At 44.4% G+C, this 26,838-nt stretch overlaps 1 protein-coding gene across 3 annotated transcripts; it reads left to right on the forward strand.

Annotated features, from left to right (window-relative positions):
• Positions 1-8,639: 8,639 nt before the first annotated feature.
• On the forward strand, positions 8,640-24,812 carry AKAP8L (A-kinase anchoring protein 8 like). Of its 3 annotated transcripts, none has more exons than XM_086960744.1 (13): positions 8,640-8,783; positions 9,750-9,782; positions 10,222-10,282; positions 11,400-11,859; positions 12,689-12,827; positions 14,239-14,276; positions 14,378-14,399; positions 14,601-14,709; positions 14,970-15,111; positions 15,999-16,104; positions 23,371-23,501; positions 23,705-23,800; positions 24,004-24,812. In XM_086960744.1, the coding sequence occupies exons 1-13, from the start codon at positions 8,768-8,770 to the stop codon at positions 24,316-24,318; spliced, it is 1,668 nt and encodes a 555-aa protein (XP_086816870.1). In that variant the 5' UTR covers positions 8,640-8,767; the 3' UTR covers positions 24,319-24,812. The 3 variants fall into 3 exon arrangements, with proteins under 3 accessions (XP_086816870.1, XP_086816886.1, XP_086816878.1); XM_086960760.1 differs by having other exon boundaries at positions 8,654-8,783; positions 14,619-14,709; XM_086960752.1 differs by lacking the exon at positions 14,378-14,399 and having other exon boundaries at positions 8,654-8,783; positions 14,239-14,280.
• Positions 24,813-26,838: the final 2,026 nt, after the last annotated feature.

A 26,838-nucleotide genomic window follows, 5' to 3' on the forward strand; every position in this document is an offset into this window, starting at 1 on the left:
CCCAGTTGACGGGTGTTGAAGGTCTCTGTGTGTTTAGGGCAGTGCCAAAGTGTGGCACCAAAATGTGTTGTACGACACAAGGCACTAAAATCTAAGACTACCCTTGGATATCATGGAGAATAATGAAAATTAGAAGAGACAAAGGGGGAAAGGTAAGGTTGAAAATTGTGGCAATAGAAAACAGTGCTAAGTACAAAGGCATGTGCTGGCCGCAACTGGGATATGATGGACGGAGACTAGTGAGGTAAGACTGGTGGGTGGGGAAAGGCTGGGGCAGGAGTTTTTATTTATTTATGTAGTTTTCTATACCTCAAATGTGGCCAACAAATTAAAAATGCTTTACACAAACAATTGAAAAGTTACAAGGTGAAATAAGTCAATCACTCTTAACCCCAGAAAGATATGTATGACTTAATTGGTGGCATTAAAGTGAGAATTTGGTTATATACACAAAATAATATATACATAAACATATAAGTACACGGAGAGAAAGATCTGGAATTAAAAACATTATTGTGAGTAAAGGAACTGAACTCTTACCCTGTCCAGACGCTTAGCACAGGTCGAGTGTAATCATAAGTCGAGGGAGGCTCTGGGGCCCTCAGACATCAAATACGTGGTTGGCTCAGGGTTATTCACCTTTAAAAGGGCGCCTCTGGGATGTTCATACATGAGGGGTGTTTTTCTCTTGTACCCTCGCAAGCAGACAAGTGGCTGGCTCTGAGGCACTCACACTTCTGGAGGTGCATGATGCATCTCGGGTCTTCCTCACACGTCTAGGGTGGCTCTAAGGTGCTCTCATCTAGTCAGTGGGTCGTTGGCTCCAGGGGGTTCACACTTTGGGGTGCCTCTTCTGTGCTTGGCCACTCTTTGCAGTTTTGTTTACTCCTGCCCCTCGCTGGCACAGCCTACACAGGGGCACTTAGGGGCAGGTATCAGACATTGAGAAGAGGACTGTCTGATTTAATTTAATTTAATTATTTGTAAAGCACATGTCGGTTACCGGGGTACTGTTTTTCTGGCGCTAGGAGATTTTCATAATTGAGATAGGAATCATTTAAATAAATATAACACATACGTTTTCATCACTCTGTTGAAACCTTCCTCCATCCCAGTGGTGCACAATAGTGGGAGGGCGTACACGGTGGATTTAAAAGTGAAAAAGAATATGGAAAACTCTGGAGGAAGAGGGAACACGCAGGGTTGTGGGTGCAGAGGGAAGAAGCGGTCAATTACCCATACATCTTTAAAAACATATTTCATCATTAATAATTGGAAACTGCCTCGATTGTGAAGGTAACAAGTGCATTATGGGCCATGATGTTTTGACGGAGCAGCCCTGTCAGAAGGTAGGTGAAAGTATTTCACCCTATTACACCTTGAAGGAGCAGGGGGTTGGGGATGTTTCAGTCACTATGTATGCAGTGCGCGGTCAGTGATAAATTTCATTTTGACTCTGGTTAGCAAAACATTTTGTTTAAGTTCCTCATGCATCCTTTAGCATTCGCGTTTGGGTGGATGTACCCTGACACCAATCAATGAGAAAACGTATCAGCAAGGGGGAAATGAAAAGTAGTTCCGTGAAAGAAGGAAGCTCTTGATTGCATTGTGAAGCATGTTGTGCGCTGGGCAAAACATGATTCCGACGCTGACAGGTGGGGATGACACTGTCAAATGGGTTTCTCGGGGCTGCAAATAGTTAATTTACAAACTTTGGGAATTAAATCTTATTCAGAACATACTACTTTTCTAATATGCCCAAGACATGCGCGACGCCCCTGGCAAGTTTTAATGGCGCACCGGGGTGCCGCGGCGCACAGTTTGGGAACAACTGTCCTAACAGGACATGATACCAGGTAGATGTGTGGAGAGCAAAAATACGTTTTAGGAGACCCCCTGGTATTCCTAAGGCACTCAACTTTTTCCATGCGGTTGAAAAATCTATGAAGGCCACATAGACAGGCATCCCTCTTTGCTTCACATGTTTCCAATATGAGAAGGAATACCGTTATATTGTCCAAGGTCGAATGACCAGCTCTAAACCCTGCTTGTTCCAAAGGAATAATATTATTTTCCTCCACCCATTCTAATAAATTAGATAAAACACATTTGGAAAAAATCTTTCCTGTGGAGTCCAACAGGGTGATCTGTCTGTAATTGGCAGGTAAGTTTGAGGGACAATTTTTATGTAACAGTATAATAATACTGCCCGTCTAAGAGCTAGGGACCACCCCGGTAAAGTAACAATAGCGGAAAAGCACCACTAAATACGTTGCCCATAAGTTCAGGTCTACTTTTAAGATAGAAATAGATAGTTGGTCTAGACCTCTTGCCCCTGTATTCCTAGCAGCTTTAAGATAATGCCGCACTTCCTGTCTCAATGCCGTAAAAAGGGGAGCACACCTTCCAGCTAATCCCTCATCTAGGGACTCTATAACACTTTTACTGGGTGTCTGTGTGTTCCAGGCATAGAGGGAGATAAAATAATCTTGCCATTCCATGCTAGAAATATAATTTATCTTAGGTTTGGAGAAGGAGTAGCCATTTCTCCTATAATTTTCCGAAAGGCTTTTGATTTTTAAATTTGACTGCTTCTGTTATTTTTGCCCAGACATTATCAGGGCTACATCTCTTTTGGATTCTTACTGATTTAGTTCTTCTTCTTTTTAAATGAGAAATCCACTTATTTAGTTCCTTGGAATAAAAGGCGAATTACCTTCTTCACAGATGATTAGTGAGCATGTTAAAAACAAGCAGTTTATTAAAATTATTGGATTGCCTTGTGGGTTTTTTGCAAGGGCTACTTGCCGAGTTCGGAGTTATCTTCACTAGTTTTCCTCGGTCTTTCTCAATTACATTTACAATGTTGAGAGAAGATTTTCAATAATTTTCCTTAATTCTGCTGATAGTGACTGTTTATCTTTCTTGGTCTATAAAACCTTCCCATTCGCTACGCTAGGTAACACGTCGTCACTTTCGGAGATCTGCCATCAATCCATATCCTCCAGTTTCCCGTTAATGGTAGAAGAAGAATATTGTGATCACTCAAAATATTCTTTATTACCTTTAAATCCGCTAGATACAGGAAAACCATAAACGAGCTAATAACATAGTCGATTATCGTGGCTGATTTTGCTGTTATTTGGGTAAAATGAGATGGGATATCACCCTCTAGCCTCCCTTTGAGAACTATTAAGTCATGTCCCCTACATACTCCCCAGCAGCAGAGATCCTCTTTTATTTGTCCTCGAGGAGGTAGGGAACATAATGGCTGGGATATTAACAGCCTCTTCCCATTCTTTGTCAGAGTAAGTGAATGATTAGAGACAGTTGCATTTATATCTCCCATTATTAGGACCTTGGGGATACCCACTTTGCACATAATCATGTTGTTGGATATGGCCGTTATTTGGGCAATTTATCCCAAAACGTTTAGCTTTTTCCTCATAGTATTTGTTGACTCTCACAGCATAACCTTAGGAATCTGGGCACCTTCCCACTGTACTACAGAGGGAAGGAAGGTGTGCACTGCTTCCTCACCCACATTGGGCAGGGGTGTGTATGCAATGAGTTTAGGTGCCGTACCTCTGTGCGCTCTATAAACGACACTGGCTAGGAGTGGGACAAAGCACTGAGTGTACCACCCACCGGATAGCCTGTCAACACTGTATTGAGCCTGTCAATGCAGATCTGCGGGGCGCTATAGTGGCCCAGCTCAGACTGGCATCACTTACGCCTCAGACAACCCTGAGTGAGTTGTCCCAAACCATGAGGGCACCACCTCAGGGAAACCCTGCCAGCGGAGGGGGGAGTTATGCTGAAGGTTGGGCAGGTACATATGGATGTTCCCTACACAGGTAGTGAGGAACCCCCGACGCGGGCATTCCGCTGCCTTGTAGTTCAGCTCTTCGCATGGGGTACTTCTGGGGTGTTGCAGAGTCTCTTGTGTAGCCTTGGGGTCCTCAGCACATGTTCACTGTCGGGGCAGTGAGGAAGTGCATGCGTCCTCCTACACAGGCTAGAAAGAGGTGCTGATACGGTCTTCAGAAACATGGGCGGTTCTGCCAACACAGTCCAGGGAGTGTTAACTATGCGCCCAGCCTGCCATTCCAAGTCAGAGTATGCACATCGGCTCTTAGGCAATTTCAAATATGTGCAGGCGGGAGGATGCATCCTGACACCTATTGGCATTTTGGACAGGTGCCCGGTCTGCCAATGTGGACGGGGGGAACATACCTGCGCTCCCTCAGTGTTCTAAAACCCGGGTCAGGACTGCAACCAAGCGCTTGCACCCCTGGTGCTAGTGGCAAGGTGTACCACGCATCCGCAGAGCCACCGCCGGAGGAAGATCCTTCTCCTACCTGGCAGCCAAGACTTGGAACTCCCTCCCCACCCACCTTCGACGAACCCAAGACCATCTCTCTTTCAGGAAGCAGCTCAAGACCTGGCTGTTCGAGCAGTAACATACCACTCTCCCCCAGCGCCTTGAGACCCTCCCGGGTGAGTAGCGTGCTTTATAAATGCTGTGATTGATTGAAGGTGCCCGACCCGCCATCGCAGGGGGGTGTATGCATTTGCACCCATAAGGCAGTCGACCGAGTCTGGCTGACCCGGGCAGGGTGGTGAGCGCGCACTTGGACTTAAGCTGCTAGGGCCCGGGTAAGCCCATGGCCTGGTCTGCCATTGCAGACAGGTGTGTGCGCATTGGCAGGCATCGTGATTAAACTTATGAGCCACCTGCCAGGGCAGGCGGCTTTATGTGCGCAACTGCACCTATGGTGCCCGTGATTGTGTGTGCTGCCTGAGGCTTGTGCATGAGCACTGAAACATGTAGTAGTTAAACCTGTGTCCAGACTGCTTTTGCAGATTCAAGCGGGAACCCTTATACCCCTGGTGCTGGGGACTATGTGTCCAACCTGCCATTGCAGTTTGGGTGCACACTAGCACACGTGCTCCCAGGTAGTGAGGAATACCTGTCTGTTTTCACTACCTATGAGGCTTGCTCATCCCTTAGGTTAACATGGGGAAGTAGTAGACATTACTCCAGGCTGCACTAGTGGATTGCAGTAGGGCAGGCTCATGATGTTTCCTATCAATGTATTTGTCATGCCAAACCCTTTCCAATGGTAATGGGGGTTTTGGCATAACTCACTTAGAAATGCCACCTATGGAATGTGGTAATTTCTATGCTTTAAGAGTCTTGTGTGCTGTGGTGCCCCGCTCCAGTGGACACCAAGGGTCTGGGGAGAACATCTGTGCATTCCCCAGCGACTGTCATAAATCATGGGCATACCACTGGAACAACAAGACCTCTGCCATTTTGAGGGCCGGTTGGGATAGATGGTAGAGAGAGGTTTTGACACTTAGCCTCTTGGGGGGCCAGATCATGGCCCCGCTAAAGATTAATATCTGCATTCCACGGCCCCATTGCAGAGGGCCTACAATTTAAGAGAGATATCTATGGTTCAAAGGGAAACCCCTTAAACCACCCCTAACTTCAAAGACACACAACAGTATAACTACTGGTGTGATCTTTCAGCAAAGGGTGAGATATGCATGCTGGGACGTGGGACCGAAGAACTCGAACTGTGTAGTGCACATTGTCAGAGTACTCTGTTGTGAACATGGAGGATAACTGCCCATGAAGGGGACCGCGTACCCTCTCTGAATTGTGGCTAGCCTGGCCCGACGACCTGCTGAAGTTTGGCGCCCTGAAGTGTACACTCCAAGGGCCCATCTGCAGTCCTCCTGTTCTCCCAGAGATCTCCAGGACCTAAAAGATCTCCCACAAGGAACCTACATCTACCTGTGACATCTGGAGCATGATGTCCTCTCAAGTGCCCACATCAGCTACTGAATCCCAACTGGTAGCACATGTGAGCATGAAACTAAGACTTGTGTCTGGATCCCAAGAAATCTTGCCCACATCTAAAACATGTGGTTCTTGTTCTGCAGGGACCCTGGCACTCGTAATCATCTAGTTGGTGGTGAGCGGATTCACCGGTTGTGGGACCCCGTGTGGCCCGTTTTATCGATTTGGTTCTTGTTCTGCAGGGACCCTGACACTCTTAAGCATCTAGGTGGTGGTGAGTGGATTCACCGATTGGGGGACCCCACATCTCCCTTGCGAGACACACAGATTTCATTCTCATTGCTTTCAGTGTCCGATTCACAGATTGCAATCCTCAGAGGTGGGGGTGTACCAGTACTAGTACCTCATGTGGCTCTGCTGAACTGAGAGAGGGAGGGAGGGCTTGGGGGTGGTGTGTGTGTGTACACGACTCTGATTACTGTGTACTGCTGGAGGTGCCTACTCTGATTGAGAGGCTCCCCTGAGTTACTTCCCATTCATCGGTTGTTTCCTTTTTTAACATCATCGCAGTGGACAACTGCCCTCTCCACATCTGGCCCCTCCCGAAGATATCTTGGCACCAGATAGTAGCGTAAGAGTTTAACTGGGTTGACAAAACGCTTTGGGGAACAGTTCAGAGGCGGGTTAAGAGACTGCGTGACTACATTGAGTTTTGAGACCTGTGGGTGAAATTCCAGAGTGACTGTTAACCTTCCCTTGTTTACATCAACCTTCTAATTTGTTTTGCTACATATACCCACCTGCTTCCTGAGGATCCAGACTAATGGTGACTATTTAAAACTCAAGGGGGAAAAAACCTGAGGTTTTAATGTTTGGAAACCATCAGGACATTTGGTCAGAAGCCTGTTGGACGGACATGCTTGGTCCTTGCCCCTGCCCTGGCATCAGTGCCAAAAACTTGGGCATCATAATTGACAACGCTCTTTCCTTGGGCCTCCAAATCAATAGGAGAGTCTCTACCTGTTTTGGGATGATAAGGATTCTCAGAAAGATCTCTCAATGTATTTCCTTCTCTGCCCTAAAACAGGCCACAGTAGCCCTTGTGTTGTCTAGATTAGACTATTGTAATGCCCTTTGTCTGGGAATTAACAAGGAGCTAGTGCATCGACTTCAGCTTGTGCAGAATGCTGCTGCCAGGCTGGTGATGGGTTACCCCAAATATCACGAATCTGCACTGGCTTCCGCTTAATCGGAGAATTGAATTCAAAGCACTCGGCTTGCTTCATAAGGCTTTTTACAACACAGGGTCTGACGCAATCAATAAACTATTTCAGAGATGTGTCCCCACCAAGCAGTTAAGATCGGCTAGTAAGAACTTGCGGATAGTCCCTAGTTTTAGGAAAGCTAGGTGGGGAGATAGCCTTCTCTGTTTCTGCCGCCAAACATTGGAATTCCCTCCCTCTTCAATCTCGGGTCTGGACTCTCACTCTCTCTTTCGCAAAGCCATGAAGACCTGGCTCTCTACTCTGCAAGTTGTGTATATATGTGCACCTTTGTTCTCAGCTCTGTTGACCTCTTTCCGCAGCGTCTTGACGCCCCTGGGATAAGTATGCGCTTTATAAAGCTTATATTCATTCACAAACCAAACCACCAGGGCGTAATGAGTGAGCAGTAGTGAAAAATGGGACGAGGCAGAAACCAGCACGCTTCTACTGTCGAACCTTTAACCCAAGTAAGTGTAGGGTCGGCAAATTGCCATGCGCGCTGACTGCCCAGTCAAAGGAAATGAAAAGAGGACAACGACGAGCGGTCGTATCCTCACTATGTCCCTCCAAGTCCACAGGAAAAGGGGCGGTAAGCCACTCTGCTTGGGGTGAACGTTCCCTAAAGCCTGCACGGCTTGCAAACCTCACAAGAGGAAAAGCAACAACCGTGATCTGAGCATGTCGGCAAAAGTACAACATAAAAATAGAGGCAATATGGATAGCCAAAACCACAGCATAACGAGGGCGCGAGAAAGCGTAAATATTCAGAATAAAAATAATATTGCACATGAAGTAAATCACGCGCAATAACTGTAGACAGTAAAACAGGAATGCGTTTAACTGGCTGCAAAGCAGCCAAGCAAGATGAAGCTGTTGGTCTGGAAGAGAGTTAGTTATGTAGGGCTGAGGCTTTATGGTTGGTCATATGACTATGTGGTCATGGGTAATGTAGTGTTTACTAAAGCTTTACTTCATTGGCAGCTGGAAACAAAGCGTACAGAAAGAAAAGCACACTCGGAGCCTCTGGTCTGATAGTATCTGGCTGTTATTTTCTGGGTGGAATGTAGACTTCTAATGAGTACCTTGGTGAGCCGTAGGGGATGTGGAGTATTTCTTTTCTTTCCATTCGGCCTGATTGCGCAACATCGAGTAAGGCTTGTTAGATGAGTTTGTGCAAGAATAGTGGACCACTAGACGAAAAAAATCGGAAACGCAGCGTGTTCATTTGGTTAGTGCTGGAGACATTTCAACTTATATTAGGAACCTATAACTCACTGGTGCCGTGGTTTCTCATTAGCCGCCATTTTACCTACTCTTTCTGTTTGCAGGAAGAAGCGACTGCCATTTTACACAGGAAACCACGTTAACCACTCCCTTGAAGAATCATACTCGCTGTCCAATACAAGGAGGCTATGCGGCCTCGATATATTTGAAAGACGTAGGTCCTGTCCAATCGTTGTCAAGGGCAGGTCTATGCAGGCGTCATTTCCTAGAGTAAAAGCTGCCGAGTAAGTGATGTCTTAGATGGCCAATGGGCTTGGGGTTGCCTGTTGGACTGGACCTATACCGTCGGTGGGCGGAGTCTGTTCTCCCGTTTAACGCTTGTGAGCCAGCTTGGAAAAATTCTCTCACAGACTCGTCGACTGCCGAGAAGGTTTCGGGGACCTGCAAGTCTTTCCCATCAAGCAAAATGACCAGTTATTCGGGTAAGTGCTGGGTTGGTGGCGATGTTCCCTTTCCCTGCCTAGTTTTTATATAATTTTTGACCCGCGTGTGACCGTTTGGTTACACGCTGTACTGGGTGGAACGGGAAGTTTCCCGGTAGGCCTGGGAGACTCACTTGTTCTGTCCTTGCCACTCATGTCTCGTGATCCCTTTCCGATTGTAAAGTCTCGGATCTTCTTTGTTCTGCCCTGTACAACGTGTTTTGTAATTCTAAGTTTAGAATATTTGAGGTTGGTGACACGTTAAATCTTTCCTATTTCCCCGGAAAGTGCTTCTCTTTGAGTGAGTCTGGGTTTGTGGTGTTAAAAGGATAATTGCTAGTGTTTTTTTTTGTATATTTTCCGGATTAAGGTGTAGAAGGGTGTTGCCGCACAGGACCTTGAATTATATGCCTTGTTCGAGGTGTCGGTGTTTGACGCTCGCAGTGATGGGTTACATGTAGTTAATTTTGGGGTGGTGGAAATATTTTTCCGGTTCCTTGTTTAGAATTCATTATTTCTCTTTCGGTGGTCCCTGTCGGTTCTCGTGGTTCATGTCGTGTGGGTGTGCTCTGGTATGGACGCGGTTTGTTCCTTGTCGCTGTGGTTCTGGATTTGGAGATTAGCGATCGTTTTCAGTGTCTTTCTAAAATGCCCCAAATTGCAATCTCCACATCACCGTGTTGTGAAAAGGAGCCCCCCCTCCCTTTCTGTATTGGGCCATCTGCCCCCTATCTCCCTTGCTGCACACAAAGGCCGCTTCCCCGATAGCACGCGTGGACTGGCGTTAAAATGCGTATTACTATTGGTAGGCCGCACACTGAGTTTCTGTGTATACATGCTTTTGTCACCGCGTTGGTATAATCGCATTTGCCATGTTCGGATCTTGGTTTCCTTTGTGAGCCAATTTAATGCTACTTATAAACACGGTTGTTTGAAAAACTGATTTTTTAGCTCTGTTCTTTGCAGGTTACGGAAACTGGAGCACTGCAGGAAACCGAGGTGAGTCTGTTACTAGGAGCTAACGCATTATCATCGGTCCCGATGTCACCTGCCCACTACTTTTGGTTTCCTGTTATGCGGTGTTGCTGAGCGCTGCCAATGTATTTAATTTATCTTAAATATGCAAGTATGTAAATAATCGAACCTTCAAAGACCGGTGTACTATCAGAACTTAAGGGAGTATATAGCAAATATTGGGTGGAGGGGCTGGTATACAGGTAACCAATGAGTGACTCGAATTACAGGGGTCCAAATACAGCCGGGAAATGCTTAACGAATTAAGTAAAGCTGCAGGCTATCTCTACCACTCAAGGCATGGAAGAGTGCGCATGCGTTATCTTAAATACTTGAACAATGCTTAAGCTGAACCTAGTCATGATGCTAAGAAATTTTAATTGCATTACGTCGTTTCTTATTTAACTGCGTTTTTCTTTCGTAGGCTACGAGGATTACGGATATGGGTATGAACAGGAACCCAGTGCCAATGCGGGCAGTTATGGGTACGCAAAGCAGAGAATAGACTGAATGTGTCTGTATTATCCTATCATTTATTTTTTCTGCGGGCAATATATGTAATCAAAACCCACAGGTATTTCCGCTTTTGAAATTCTGTCTGCCTTCCGAACCTGATTGTATACTGCTTACACAGTTAGTTCTAATTGTATCTAAGGGGTGCTTGTTCGGAGGGCAAACAGAGTCTTCAGGAGCCCGCGTGCTTTTTGTGAGAACATGGCTGCGTCGCCCTGTTAAAGAAGTTAGTTTGTTACCCGAAATCCCTCCCACAAAAAGCTCGTGTGAGCGGAGAAACCCTTGGTGATCAATTCTGAAGCTGTTGGAGAACTGGCGTATATCTGGTGACAAGTGATTGTGCTGCAACGGCTCGAAATGCATTCCTCAGATGCTGAGCTGGTTGATTATGTACAGGTCCCTGTTTGGGTAACTAGTCTAGGTGCACCTTGACCGATTTAAGATGTCATGTTAGCGTGTGCGAGTTTTTGAGTACGTGCATGTCTTAAGCCTCCTATTTAGCATATGCATTGGGATTGTTGATGTTTGTGTCTCCCACCAACAGAGTTTAGCCATTGTATGCGAAATAATGTGTCTATTATGTAAGATCATAAAGAGTAAACTTACCTTGGTGCTATGAACGGTAAAAAAAGTTGATGTAAACTGCAGTGCTGCCGCAGGAGCCTTTGCTCAGCTTGGGAATTTTTTTCCATATAAAGTAGTGACACAGTAGTGAAAAATTAACAAAACACAATTTGGTATTAGCGAGGCTCATAAAAAGCCATTGCTTCAGGTTTGTGTAATCAGCCTAGGTAGACTTCTCTTGTCCAACCTTGTTGGAAAGATTGATACTTCCTGCACTGTATGATGCCCACTTTCCTGCCCACTGCCGTCTGACTGCTGTACCACACAAGGAAAAACTCCCATGTTGAGTGAAACCTCTGAGCCTTGTTTGATATGAAATGAGGAAGACCTTTTTTTTAATATAGCAATTAACGTTCTCATCTATCTTTTGCTTAACGTCTGTGCTGCCATTTCTCGGCAGGCTCTTTCTCCCGTTGCCTTATCTGCTACTGATTGGATTCCTTGCTTGCTGTGCGACTCTTGCAGGTATGAATCCTACGAGTCCTACGACTCTAGGTCTTCACTGAATGACCGTGATCTTTACAGATCCGGCTACGATTACAGTGAGGCGCAACATGACGGGGACAGTGCCTATGAAGGTCGCTATGACAGCTCCTACGGGAACCGCAGGGACCAGTTCCAGACCAGAGCACGCAGCAACTTTGGCCAGCGGGGTCAGAGCTGGGGCAGAGACGGGCGAAAAAACAGACCCATGCCGGCATTTCCCGGTCGCATGAGTGGACAATGGAATGAGCCACAGCCAGTGGGCGGGTGGGGTTCTGGCATCTCCGGTTCCCCCCGACCCCCGTCCCTCTTCTCCCAGAAAGCATACCCTGAGATCAACATGTTCCAGGGAATGAGAGGTTTCTCTGGGAATAGGCGCTTCGGAGGAGGTGGCTTCAAACGTGGCCGAGGAAAAACAGCCAAAGTGTGGGACGGAGACAAAGTAAGTACACTCTGTGCCTTCTCCACGCCCATTTTTATTTTTTTACTTGATGTACCAGATGGGCAGTGTTGAACAGCTGCTGCCTATTGCTGTTCATACGCTCAAGTCTCCGTCTGAAGGGATACAAAATGTAACGGCTGCCCAGCACAGTGCCATGTCAAACTCCTTAAAGCCATAAGCGTAATCATTGACGAACCTTAACTAGAGGTGTTCCCATTCACATACATAGTCATTCTGTATGCCAGCTCACCTGCACCCAACAATGTGCAGTTCTGTAATCCCACGGCGTGGTCTGACCGTCCCAATACCGAAATACACAGGCGTTTGTGCCCACCTTAACCCACTGTCCGCTTACAACTTTAAGGACATGGGTTCTGTTAAGTGCAACACACGACTCTGCAATATCTGTAGTATGTTATAGCGAGAGCGTCTGTTTGCGGATTTATATATCCCGCGAGTAACACTTGGGGGGGATCAAAAATGTAGTACTTGTATGTGCTTTGCGGCTATTTGCATTTCCCCTTACTGACCTCCCTAAACCTGCCGCTGACTGGATGCAATTTTCTGGTTGCTACTGTCATAGATTTAGTCTAATTGTGCCGGCGGGAGTGGGTTTTTATTTGGGAGGGGTCTGACTTCTAGCGACCATCGCCCGAGTTTAGAGGTGTTAGGGCAGCAGCGAACAGTCTGATTCAGATGACTTGCTTTTCTTTCAGTTTGCCTTAAATCACGCAGTTTGTTGGGAAAACTAGTTTTGTGTCTGGTAGTTCCACTGTGCTGCGTGTCTGTCAGGCTAGGTGTTTTATAGTTGTTAATTTAATCGCTTCAGGCTCAAACGCAGCAGCAAACGCAACAGAAGAAGAAATTTAATAAGAAGGATGGTGCCGCCAAGAAGCGCAAACAAACCAACACAGCTGGAGAACCAGAGTCCAAAGTAGCAAAGAACGAGGGCGATGAAACCACTGGAGGTAATAAACCGTGTAATCTAATACCTTAGACTTTGCATAGCATTCACATCAGATTTACCATCCTTTATTAATGGCCTCGGTCACCTTAAGCTGGGGAAAATACTATACTACTAGCAACCCTTATAGTTCACACCTATGCATGTTTAGCAATGCCAGTCTTAGTGTGTAGTCCACGCCCAGCTGAAATTCTCTGGGAGGCTCTTATGGTTTCAGTACTTTTTACTGCATGTACTGTAGTTGATACTATTCCACAAACTGCTTTATTTTGATTTGCTAGTAAATCCTGCTGCTATGATCAAGAGTCTAAGCCCGCTGCTAATCTGAATACTCTGCACACTTGACCTGGACTCTCTTAATCCAGGACTGTCCATTAATTTGTATGCATACCCAGTACCTGCTTAACATTGTGAACCAGGGATGGGTGGATTTTCACACTTGCCAAAGTTGTGTATATCATATTGGACCATGATTTACCTCCATCATGCAGCTGCACAGCTACTAGCCTGACTTGCAAACTCCCTCCTAGCTGGGTTTGAGTAAGCATGTCTTAATTACAATAAACGTCCATCCGCGCTGATGCTAGAACAAACCTGCATTCACACAGCACACCAGTCTTAACGACTTGCTTGAGTTGGGCGCATTGGCGGAATACTGTTGGATTTAATGTCAAGCACCTTCCCTGCTGTTGCAGGCTGGAGTTGGAATTTTAAATTAAACTTCTCAAATCCAGCACACGTCATAACTTGTGCTGAACACATGCATGCTAAAGACCGATTTGTTCAAATGACCGCCTCCGGGTTCTCTGCTGCAGCTCAATTAAATGGAGGCTTTCATGTGTTTTCAACAGCATTAAAATAATCAAGGGTTGATACGTCATCTCTTGCCACTTTTAATCGAGGAATATCGCTCCACATGTTGATTTGCTTACGCTACCGTACTTGACGACTATAGTTCATAATTGTGGGTATTCCCATCATTGGTGAAGTATTCAATATTGCCAGTGATCTAGTGCTAGTCTGCATAACTCCAGGACAAGGACCCAACCTTCCTTGTTAATTGTAGCTCCTGTGTTTTTTTTTTTTTTAAGCCAGCTTTGTGACTTATTTATGTGCCTGTTTATTGGTGGGTTCTTCTTGTGGTGTGGCCCTCTGGCATTGCGTTTTTTTTTACTATATTGAAGAAAACTCCAATTGGAAAAACACTTTATAATAAAGTGAACCATTGATACAAAAGTTAAAACAGCGATATTTAAATTTTTCATTGGTACGGGAAACCCTAGGTAAAGTTAACATGATTTCCCAACAACTTGCCTTATTTAAAGGGTGCAGGCCCATCAAAAACATTAGTATCGTGCATTCCTGTTCCCAGTGATACTTAGTGTGTAGCTAACCAATATATATCTTTATTTCAGAGGAAAAAGTAGAAGATGGGGCAGAGGCTGGGACAAATGTGAGTGGTTTTGTATGGATTTTTGTTAGTAGTACTACCAAAGGCTGATTGTACGTACCTATCATTGTTGTCTTCGTTAACTTTGTGCGTTTTCCTTCTAGGGTGAAGGTGCAGCTGATAAAGGTGAGGTGTTTATTGTTCCTTTGCGGTTAGAATTGTGTATGAAAGTGTAAATGGGGTGTGAACTAATAGTTTCCTGCAAGTTAAGTAGTTTTCGCACACTGTTTCTTGAAAGGAGTTCAGGTTAGCATCTTAAAATATGCCCACCTTCTCCAGTATGATTGGCTGTCTGTTTTCGAGTGACAGACATATCTTATTTCGCAGGTTCTTTAACGATTCAAGAGGAAATAAGCGAGGTGAAAAAAAAACTTCAAGCAGGCAAGAAAACGCAAGACCGTCAAAAGAAGAGGCAGCGTGACCGCATGGTAGAACGGTAACTACTTCTCTACTTAGTAGATGTGAACTTGCAACTGAGCAATATGATGTACTTTGGGGTGTGTATCCAATGGTATTGTAGTCTCTAGTTGGATTGGTCGGAATCTTGATCAAGATTGTTCAAGTTGTTGAATTTGATACCCTAAAGAAGCTAGTGTTCTTGCTTTTCTCCTAACTATCACACACTAATACAATTGTGGAATCTAGTTTTTGCGTTTTGTAGAGAAGTTATGTCTGACATAGTCCGTTTTTTTCCAGGATTCAGTACGTCTGCTCGCTGTGCAAGTTCCGCACATACTATGATGATGAGATCAAGAGCCACTTTGAAAGCAAGTTCCACAGTGACCATTTCAACTTTGTGGGTACAAAGCTCCCCAAACAGACTGCAGACTTCCTTCAGGTACATATTGCAGTCACATCTACCAATCGAAATGTGCCTCAGATGTTCTATGTATTTTGGTATTGCATTTATATATCGTTTACTACGCCTGACTAGGCGTCAAAGCTCTTTTTCGGTGGGTAGCACGCTACTCCGGTACCCATAGATTAGTGTTGAATTAGTATAGTGATACCTACAAGTACATTTTAAGTGGTGGATAGGTAAGTCAGTTAGTTGGATTTTAAATGATAGAAGGATAGAGTAAGAAAAAAGTATTTGCTTTTCCTGTTCAGAATCTCCTAGGAGACAGACTGGCTTAATCCACACTTTGGACTTCTGCAGGTAAAGGCCTCACTAACTTGAAATCTAACTACTGTTTGAATAACACTTTACTCCCTATACTGGCCAAAAAACTAAGTGCACAGTCCCTAGTAAACTGTTTAAACCGCTCACAGAAACACCCTCTGATGTAGAAAATCCCTGTTGCTGGGGGTGCACTGTTTTAATAAACAGGTATTAGCACAGAGCAAAGGAGAAATTTGGAGGGAAAACCAAGTCGTCAGCAATGAGAGAAACTACAGAGTTTAGACTGCAAATCCCACAATTCAACACAGTAAATGGAAGCAATCATGGGAAGAAAAAAACACAAGTTTAAAACACAGGTTATAAAATATCCAATCACAGGCAGGTTAAAACTACAATTTTTAAACTAAACCACAGACAAAGACATCACAAATGGAAAACGTTTTTTTACAATAATTTTTGGGAAAGACCGCACTAGACAGCAGATGTATATGGCACTCCGTGAAAGTTTGGCATGAAAGTTCAAATAAATAGTCTGCTTTATATGTGCATGTGGTTTACTGTTTCCTTGAAATCTGGTTGCTTAAGAATATCTTTATCAACAGGAGTACGTTTCCAACAAGTATAAAAAAACAGAGGAGCGTCGTAAATTAGTAGAGGATATTAATGCAGCTATCCAACAGATTTACAGAGACCAGGATTTGACACAAGGTAAGAATTGAAAATGTATTTTTGGGCACTGTGTGCCCGGTTTAGTATGTTATATATTGTCTGGTTGGTCACTTAAAGCCATTATCCCAAAGTTAACTGACAGCCAATGTTTTCACGCACTGTTAAAGTACTTTCTTGAGGACCACTTTTCGTTCTCAATTTAAGGGAAATTGTTGCTATTAAGGCCATGTGTTGGCCCTGGGATTATTTAGTATTGATGGCAAGCTTTTAGGCTGATTTGTGGTAATATAGTGCAGTATCTAAATTGCTGTGTATACAGCATACCCCGTTGTGTAATGTGTGACTATTCTGTTATGCTGTATTTTTGCAATGATTCCTCATGTAAAACATTTTTGCATGGTTAAAATCAAAACTACATTAAAGTGTGAACACCATATGCCGTCCATAGCGGAACAGTGTTGCTGGTTCTTACCTGAGCACTATTTTAATGGATCATGTTTAGGGGGTGGATATTGACTTAGTTTGGAGAGACCGTTATTTGATAACTGAGTCTTGACAATCATAGTTTCATATGTGGAGGATCTGGTATGGTTTTATTTAATCTTAAATGTACAGGGGGTGTGGAATTTATTGAAATATCTACTCATCCATTGGGCAGGTTGCTTACAAAATCCACTTGCCCCTTTGGTGCCATGTAGTGCAGCAACAAATTATGGCAGCAATCTCATAAAAGTTCTGATGTAGCCTCTCTGATTATGCCAGGGCTCATACCATAGTAGTGTTTGAATACTTGCAATCCCCTTATGTTGCCATCTTACCGCAAATATACATACTGGGGCTGAAGGTTGTGTAAGCAATAGTTCCAGGGCTAGAATGCCCTTTTGATTCGGTGCAAACTTACTAACTTGTATGTTTATTGAAAGGGTTTTCTTTACCATACTGAGTAGTGTTGGACATTTACTAGACTATGGCTGATGTAAACTTTCTTCCAGAGTTGGGTAAAAAGTGGTTGGAAGGAAAGAACTTGCAAATACTCGAGATTTCTGTATGAGCAAATCTATACAAGCCTATTTGCTAAAGCTAAAATGCAGTTAACAAATATTTTCTAGAAGTACTATTTCTTGTCCAACTTGTGTAAATTCTTGCCGTATAGCTGCCCTTAATGCAAAGACATATAATGTGTGCACTTTTGAGACCCATTTTAATAACTGGGTCTCAAATTTGTTCTGACGTTTGTGACCTTTTCTGTATTAAAATTCTGCTTCTCTGTATTGGTTGGCTTCCCACTGAGTGATAGCATTCTGCTCTTTCACAAGGAGCATATCTATCTGCAGACAAAGTAGTTTAGTACTGTGCCAGTAACTACTGTGGCAATAAGTTTTTTTGAGGCCAAAACAATTTTTGTTTTCGCCAATGTTTGAATTGTGATGGGCCAGCAGCTCCCACACTAGGTTTTACAAAAACCATGCCAAAAAGTCACGAATTGACAACTAAAAAGCTGACCAACAATTTCAGACCGACTGGCTTTGCCAACGCAGGTTTATTTTTGTTTCCCATATTCTTATTAAAATTGGTTACACTGATTTCCCATTATGAATATTTTTGGGAAATACTAGCACGCATCACCACATATTACTAAATGATGCTGCAAAGAAATGGTACCTGAGTAGTTAAGCAAAATGTGTATTCCTGCTTTCATTTTTGTAAAAAGCATTTTATTTTGAAAGCAAATCAATCTTGCTTTCAAGCTTCTGCAACTAATTACATCAAATCAGTGAACGTTCTCGGAGCATTATACATAGCCTCATATTGCTTTTGTTTGTAATACTTTATTCGATAACACAGTATCATAAAAGTAAATACAATTTACAATTTCATCACGAAGGGTAAAATAGATAAAACAAATTTCAAAATACAAAAGCGAAGAAGCAACTTAAAAAACGAATTAAAATACACATCGGTAATAAAAACAAGTCCAGTCATTTGTTCCAGGGCTAGAAAGTGCTAATTGAGTGCTAGTTGATATAATAACAGTTATACCGCTTGGTATCCTACCCCATTCTCAGTTGAGCAAGCTTTGTTTGTATTTGCCATGCTTTCCCCAGAAATTTTGCGACTCCGCAAATTACCATCATGGATGTAGTGTCTGTTAGAATGCGGAGAGCCACTGAATATTGCCTTGTTCCCAGTTCTGTACAAACTGGTCTTGGCCATCTTCTGGGCCCATAAGAAGTGAGCTAGGGACTCCGTGAAATTAGCACACCCCGGGCAGGTAGCTTGATGGTGAGGTCTCTCCAGCTTCTAGTAAAGACATTCAAGGGTAGGGTTCCATACCTCAATTTCCAAAACTATGTTCTGTCTCTGGTTTCTAATGAAATCCAGAAAGGGTTCTAGCTTCCTCTCTGGCTTATGGATCAAAAACTGGTCGGTTAAACAGCCCTCCTTTAGATTTTTCAAGTCTCTTGCTTGAATCCACTCCCAATAGAGTTTCTTAATAATTTCTTTCGGGGGTGGTGACAGATTCACTCTTCACTTAGCCCCAAATTGATCGCCAGATCCCTCGTTTTTTTTTTTTTCAGCCAATCTTCATTAGAGAGTTCAATGTAATAAGATCATCAAGGACAGCAGCATAGTTGACAAGCTCCGGTGTCCTAAGACGTACCCAATAAAGAGAAGGCCACCAATGTCTTTAAAAGAGCAGCGACCCATGTAGTGGAGTAATGGTTTTAAGGGAGCGGAAGTAGGGAGACGCACTAGCTCTCAAACTTATTCTCTGCTTTAACTATATCTGGGACTCTGTCAAAGCCCCACAGTTCCGACCCATAGGTTGCAGCTGCCAGGGCCTTACCATCATAGAATGCTAAAGCTGGGCTAATGGGTGTACTAGAGGTCGCACGATATCTAGAGATAGCCCCCGCCACTCTTTTGGCTTAAAAGCATTTTAGCTACGTGGGAGTCCCACTTCATTTTACGGTTTATCCTGACTCCCAAGTAGGCTTCCACTTCCTAAAGTAAAATACCATTTAAGCGAAACATTAATCCTCCTAACTTTCTTGCTGCTAGACAGCACCATTATTTTAGGTGGTGTTATTTGTGAGCTCACGTTCCTCACAAAAGGCACTAAACCTATTTAAAAGTTTCTGGAGACCAGAGAGGGTTTTGGACATTAGGAGGGTGTCGTCTGCAAAGAGGAGGGTTGGTATCTTTTCACCTGCCAGGGTGGGGGCATCCACTGGGTCCTCCCTCAAATGGTCTGCCACCCCATTTATAAAGAGGGAGAACTAAGTGGGAGCCATCACACATGCCTGGCGGACCCCCCTCTGTACTGGTATTCTCTGGCAGTTCTCCTGCACTCCCCCATCTGATTCTAGTGTAGGTACCATCGTGCAATCTTTTAACTCTAGGAGATATCGTGGTAGACCCATGTCATGCAGCACCTGCCACAGTTTGACTCGCTGTACAAGGTCAAAAGCAGTTTTAAGATCTGCCTGACCTCACAGCCCCCTCCCACATCCCTTCTAACCTTACTCCGCACCAGACCGAAGCGTACCTCACCTCTACCCCCAGCACCCTAGTCAATCACCCACCCGCTATAACCGCCCCTCAATCACAGACACAAATCCCTCCCCTTCATACATCAGCCGCCCCACCACCACCAACCCTTGGTCCCCCATTCATACCTCTCCCGTTCCCTGACCCCACAGCTCCCATTCACAACCCCACTAGCATAGTTCAGCACCTGAACGACACGCATAACGACAAATCCCACCCTCTGTCCCCTCCCATTCTCAGTCCCCACTACCACCCTCCAACCTTGCAGAGCACACCACATCCATTAATTTAACCCCCCCCCCCCTCCCCACAACAGGACCCTTACTAATCCCATTTCCCCCCCACCTCTCAGCCACCGCCACTAACATACACTCAACCCCCACTCTGCTCTCTCCGCCCGACACTAATGCCCTCATCCACAACACCAACCTCCTCCCTACGCCATCCCTCCCAACCCCTCTCTCCGATCTAACACCAACACGCACACCGCCACCATGGAGCCTTGCGCGAACACCAACCCACCCACTCACCCGCATGCTAACTCTCAGGTCAGTCACTCACCCATGACTTCCATCCCAAACACCAACATTTATCCCATACTGAACAAGATTATTTCCACCCTCCTCGAGCTCTAAGAAGACATTCACACCATCAAAAAACTACTCGCACACCCCAGACAAGCCTCACACCCCCCCAATCTGCACCCCACCCTTCCGGAAGACTCTCCCACTCTGCACCCCTCACACCGGATCGCGATCCCTGTCCACAATCAGCACCTTAAAGCCATCCAATCACCTCACGGACTCCCTCCCTGCTAACGCTGTCAAAGACTTAACCCCGCTGCTCCTCCCACTCTGGACTAAAATTATCAACAGCTCCAACAAGGAACCATCCCTGACACCCTCAAAGTCGCACAAGTGACAACCATTACTAAAGAAACCTACAGCCGACCCATCTGATCTAAACAATTACCGTCCCATTACCAATACTCCCACTCTCGCCAAACTCCTGGAAAAATGCGCACAACTACAACTGACCAAACACATTGATCAGTTTGATCTCCTCAACTCCCACCAATCAGGTTTCCGAGCAGGACACAGATCAGAAACCGCTATGACTCACATAATTGACGACGCCCTTCAAATCCTTGACCAAAATGATACCTGCCTCCTCATCCTTCTTGGTCTCTCCTCAGCATTCGACACCGTTAAACTTGAGAAACTACTCTAACTATTAAACACAAGAATGGGTATATCTGGAAATGTTCTCAAGTGGCTCGCTTCCTTTCTACACAACAGGTCGCAGAAATTCAAGTGCAACAACCTTTTTTCCTCGCCAATACCTGTGTCGTTAGGCGTCCCCCAAGGATCCTCCTTATCCCCAACTTTGTTCAACCTAGTTATGGAACCTCTCACCACCTTGTTACAAAAATCCAATGTATTCTTTCACATGTACGCAGATGACACCCAACTATATCTCAAAGTGCAATCCCCCAAAGACATTGTTCGCCTGAACTCAACGATCAGAAGCACGCAATCCTGGCTGGCTGATAATCATCTCAAACTCAATGCTTTGATAACAGAGTTCCTTCTGATCGCACCTCCCGCGAAGATCTCTACCACTCAAACTTGGCTTAAACACCTAACTGCACTCAATGTCCAACCAACCATCGTGGACTCAGCAAAATCTCTGGGCATAACACTTGACACCAATCTCGACATGCAGCAACACATCAGCAAGGCAAAGAAGGGTGCGAACTATCAATCAATACACTGAGGAAACTCAAACCCTTCCTCCGAGCCAAAGACTTCCAAACTGCAGTACAAGCACTAGTCATCCCTCGAATAGAATACGGCAGCACTGCCCTCGGCGGTCTCCCTCTAACTACTACGGCACCCCTAAGAGCTTCTCTAAACGCTGCAGCGAGACTCATCACTGGGTCAAAACACTCTCGTATCTCCCCTGACTTGAAAGCCCTGAACGTGAATTTTAAAAGTCTCTGCACCGATCTGTATTATCTATGATCCCTCGATTATTCGTATTACTTGCATTACTGAATTACCAGACTGTCTATGCTTACAACTATTCTTACTACTTGCATTATTGATTTACCTGTTTACTATGCTTCCCCCATGTACATACCCCACCTATACCTACAACTGTGATATACCCTATGGCCTGTTATTCACCCTCCTGGTGTTCTATGCTCTGTAAAGCGCTCTATCTGCAAGGATCTTGTTCGCGCTATATAAAACTTTTAAAATAAAGGCCAAATACAACGACCCCTTGCCAATGGACAGTTTTCCAATATGTAGCTGTGAATCTGAAAACTTGGTCCATTGTACCTATTGTCTGCCTAAATTCCGCTTGTAGCTGCGTTAACTTCTCCCTCCTCTAGCCAAGCCACCATTCTGGAGATCAGAACCCTGTCAACCACCTTTTGGATTACATCAATTAAGCTTATTGGTCTGTAGTTGGCAGGATCCTCACTCGCCCCCTTCTTGTGTATTGCGACCACTTCCGCTCCAAAATAAGGTTGGCCCAAACAATGGGGTTAGCCTCATTGCTAAACTTTAAAAACGTGCGCACGTTTTTATACTGGAACAACTGTCAGTTGTGCAGACGGAGCTTACAGTATTTACTTGGTGTGCTCACACTAATAAAGACTTCCAATGAATCCTAAATACAAGTCAGAACAGCATTAAAATCTGGGCACACATATTTACCTTACCTGCAAACAGTGCCCTTCCCGTATAATGTGGTGCTGCAAATTGACACCCAAAGGGGTTTGTGCCTACTTGTCCCAAGACAAAATACAGAAACTTGTTGACCGTTACCCCAAACAATGTCCAGGGCGTCGTGCTATGGAATTCCAAATCCCTGAATGTAATAGTGTACATGACACTTCTACTACTTAAAGTTACAAAGACTTCAACCGCTTCCTGGGCATTCCCACAAACTAATTCTCCTGCAACTGCTTTTTGTGGAGTGGCTCACTGGTTAGAGGCGGCAGACCCGGGAGCAGAAGTCAGCCGGGACCCGGGTTCAATTCCCGACGCGGCAGGGTCGTGGATTTGGGTCAGCGAACTCGATAATTCTCGCTTCGGTGCCTACTCTAATCAGGGTTCCCTCTCGGCAACTCTGGGCATTAGCTTGCCTAATCTCCACAACGGTCCCATCAATGCCGGGGATGCCTGGTTCTACCTTGGGGACTCTCAGCAGGGGCCATCCCACAGGGAAAGCCAGGACTGCTTCCCCAGCGTTATACAGCGCCAGGAAACCTACGGGTAACAGTGCGCTTTACAAGCTCAAACATTAATTAAACCTGTATTAACTTTTTGGTGTGAACTGAGGGGTGCCCAACATGGTGTTTCAGTCTTCTGAAGATGGAGGCATGGCTTTTGTTATGCAGCAGTATGGAGTTAAAGGGTAATGAAATTGTGATGCGGAAATGGCTAAATTTTCATAAGACTAAAGGAGTAGAAGCATGATTGTCCTAGGAAAATATAACTTTACATATAAATTCTTTGAGATTGCGTCTGTGCCATTGGAAAAGTACCTACATAATCTTTGTACTGATATCTATGTTCACCTTTGTAATCCTCCAGTGCAATTTTTCATCTTTGGTATTGAATGAATCGAGGTCCACTTCCCAGTGGTAACTGGGTGATTATGAATTGCGTTTAAGTGGTTCCCTCATTCAGTAAAAAAGGTGGGATTAGATTAACGCCTCACATTATTATTTATTTTCAGACCTTGGGATGGATCACTTCATCAAGAAAGTAGAGGCTGCTCACTGCACAGCTTGTGATCTCTTTATTCCTATGCAGTTTGGAATACTTCAAAAGCACCTTAAATCAATTGACCATAACCACAATAGAAAAGTGAGTCTTTCTTATCAAAGTTTGGATAGTGCTTGCTTTGAGATTAAATGGGCGATTGCTCATATTGCAGTGTTGTAAAACTAATTGTGTTTTTTATAACTTGTTTATAAATCAGCACTTTACTGCGATCAGTGTCCCATTTCTTGTGAGCTCTCAACAGATTGCTTATCTGCAGCATGTTACTTAACTGTCCTCTATTACAGGCTATGATGGAGCAATCCAAGAAGACTTCCTTGGTTGTGGCTAAAAGCATTCTCAACAATAAAATGATCAGCAAAAAGTTGGAGCGATACTTGAAGGTAAAGTGCAGTGCATCTGTACTCTTGTCATTCATAAGGGGTGATGACAACGGCTGACAATTCATTTTCAAAATGTTAACCTGTAGCACAAGAAGTCATTTGACTATAGAGTTGCATGTCTTAACTATGTACTTGTTTTATTTGGCTTTTGCACTTGGTAATATCCATTTGTCAGTTCTGAAAGTCAGTTTTGTGCTTTACAGGGTGAAAATCCTTTCATAGAAGATCCAAAAGATCAAGCTGCAAAAGGCACTGAACCAGGGGCTGAGAACGAGATTGGCGATGCTGAAACAACAGAGGAAACGGAAGAATCCAAAGTTGAAGAGGGAATGGAGATGGAAGGTGCTGGTGAAGAACAAACTGAAGTGGATGAGGAGGCCGGCGATGCTGCTGAAGAGCAGCTCGTACAAGGCGGGGAAGAGGATGAGGAAGGACCTTTAGAAGAAGAGGAGGAAGGAGGCGAGGATGAGGAGGAGGTAGATGAGGAGGGAGGTGAAGAAGCGGAGCCAATGGAGTGAAACTGATACGAGGACTTAACTTATGAATTGTGGTTTTGAAAAAAAAGCAGATGTGATTCTACCACTCTTTCAGCAAACAGTCTTCATGGACAAACTGATATCAGAACATTACTCCATGCCTCCGTTTTCCCTTGTTTTAGCAGTGATGTTATTGGGCTGCAACATCTACTTGGAGAGCTGTACTGAGATTGCTGCTGTTTAAGCATGCCTGGAATATAGTAACATTGCTTCATCACATTGGGAACACGATTTCCCTCGGTTTTATGTATTCAATGTGAAGTGGTTTTCACCAGATGTTTGTATGAGTAAAATGTACATTTTTTTTTATAATGTAGGACTATTGGGGGCCTTTTTCTCTGGCGAGGGGGGAATTAGGAAAACTTTAGTCAGTGCTCTTGCAGCATTTTACTGTCCCTTTTAATGCCAAGCAGAGTGCGAGATCACCATTGTGTTTGTATAAAATACCTGTGATTAAAAGGTGGTTCTTTGGTTGACACGAGCTTTGAGATTGTCTACATGAAGTGGCTGCTATGCGGTAATGCCTCAACATCAGCACTGATTTGTATTCTTTTTTTGGGCTTTCTGATAAGTTTTTTTGCTTAGTTACTTAACCCTAGCTTAAGAAAACTAGCATGTGCAAGGCAAATAGTTCTACCGTCGGCTATTAAGCTATTGCTTTCACAATACTTGTTCCTTTGTGTTTTCCACATACCCTTCTATGATGGCTCAAGGCATTTGCACAGCCAGCCATATGATAGCAGAAGCTGGTGCTCCACCAGTGTTGACGATTTAGGAAAATGGATGGGCCGTCCAGCTCAACTGTGGGGAAAACTAGGAAATATTTGAACAATGAAGCTTTGAAGATAACCAGAAAATTAAGTGTCATGTGGTTCATTGCCTGCATGGTCTCGTGGCCAGGATTATATTGGTTGGAAATGAGGAACACCCTTTAGCTTCTTTCCTAGTTGCCACTTCATGGTCTGCAGTCTATTACGGAGTGGGTCACAAAACCGAAGACTACGAGGCATGAGCTGAATTGTTCTGGGGAATGGAAGAGGTAGAGGGTGTCCAGTTGCTATAAGCCATCAAACGAGCCCCCCCCCCACATGTTCAGGGAACACCACAAGCAGTGGGACTGAGCTGATTCATTTAAACCCAAAGGCCAATTAAAAACAAAAGCTCCAAAGGTCAAACTAGGACAGCAGTGATGGGTCTCTTGAATGCACTATCAACACCAAGAAGATATCTACACTGAGTGGGAAAGGAATGTCTGGTCCATAAAGCCGAAATGTACAAAAAAAGGATTTTGATGATTTACTCTTGAGTTGAGTATTAAAAGCCACTTGGTCTCCAGCTAGTCCTAAACCACAGAAGGTGGAACATAGGGTTTTTAATTTAGGTGTAGTTTTGCATCAGTTTTCTGCTTTCACAAGCAACCCACCTCCATTAAGAAGATAGATGAAAGGAACAAAATTTAAAAAAAAGATGGTGAGCTTCCTCTGGAAGCAGTAAGTCACAAGGGATACTAAATTGGTCTGACGCTGTCCAACAAAATAAGCATTTGCAATTTAGCTTTCATTAGTGACAGTTTAAGCTACTTATGTCGTTAATGTCAGTGCCTTTTATCTGTTGATAAATGCATAAAAGGCATTGTTATTTCCAATGCCAATAGCTGAAAGTGTAAATGTGAGACTCATTTCATTTTAAAGAAGCACCGCCAATGTTCTGGGCTGTTTGGAAAGTGAAAGCGCATGGCACGCTGTATGTTGCAGGAAAGCATGTTGTACATGCAGTACGAGCAACTCGAAGAAAATAATGCTTACAGACAGACCTACAGTCTAATAACAAATAAATGGGCCAGGCCTCATGGGAGGGTACAAATAAAGAGCAGGTGGTACAGAGATAAAGATAAATCTAATTGATTAACTGAAAACCACTATATCGGGCACATATAATACTAAGATTTGAATAAGTACGTTCTACCTAACTTTGGTAAGTAAGGGTGTAGCACACCCTTAAGTCGCCACTAGGTAGGTGCCTACACCACATACCCCTAGTATGTCTTCTAGAGGAGAAGCCAGTGGCTGTCTGCCAACTAGGCACAATGGCCTCTGTCCAAGAATTGAAAGCTGTGTGTCTGTCAAGGGAGTTTGGAATAGGGAGAAGTGCAAACACCCAATGTCTCATTCAGGTGTTACTCTTGGATGACCTAAGGAAGACCCCAGGGTCTGATGAGGTAGAGTGGGTGGGGCAGGGTATGAAACTTTTTTGGGACCTGGACTCAAACACTGACCAGGAAGATCAAAATTATTCTAACCTGGACAGCGTAGATATTTCATTAGGTGGGGGAGAAGGCCCCAGTGGCCCTCTCTTTACTCCACCCGGAAGAGTACAGAGTGTACCTAGGAGATCCAGATCTCCCTCTAGAATCTCAACACTAACTTCAGTAGGGGGTTCAATATCAAATTAGAGGGAATCCTCTACTGATACAGTGCCAAAATCTGAAGCTTGAGAAAATCA

Source organism: Lissotriton vulgaris, chromosome 1_1 (genome assembly GCF_964263255.1).
Source record: "Lissotriton vulgaris chromosome 1_1, aLisVul1.2, whole genome shotgun sequence".
Classification (NCBI taxonomy): Eukaryota; Metazoa; Chordata; class Amphibia; order Caudata; family Salamandridae; genus Lissotriton; species Lissotriton vulgaris.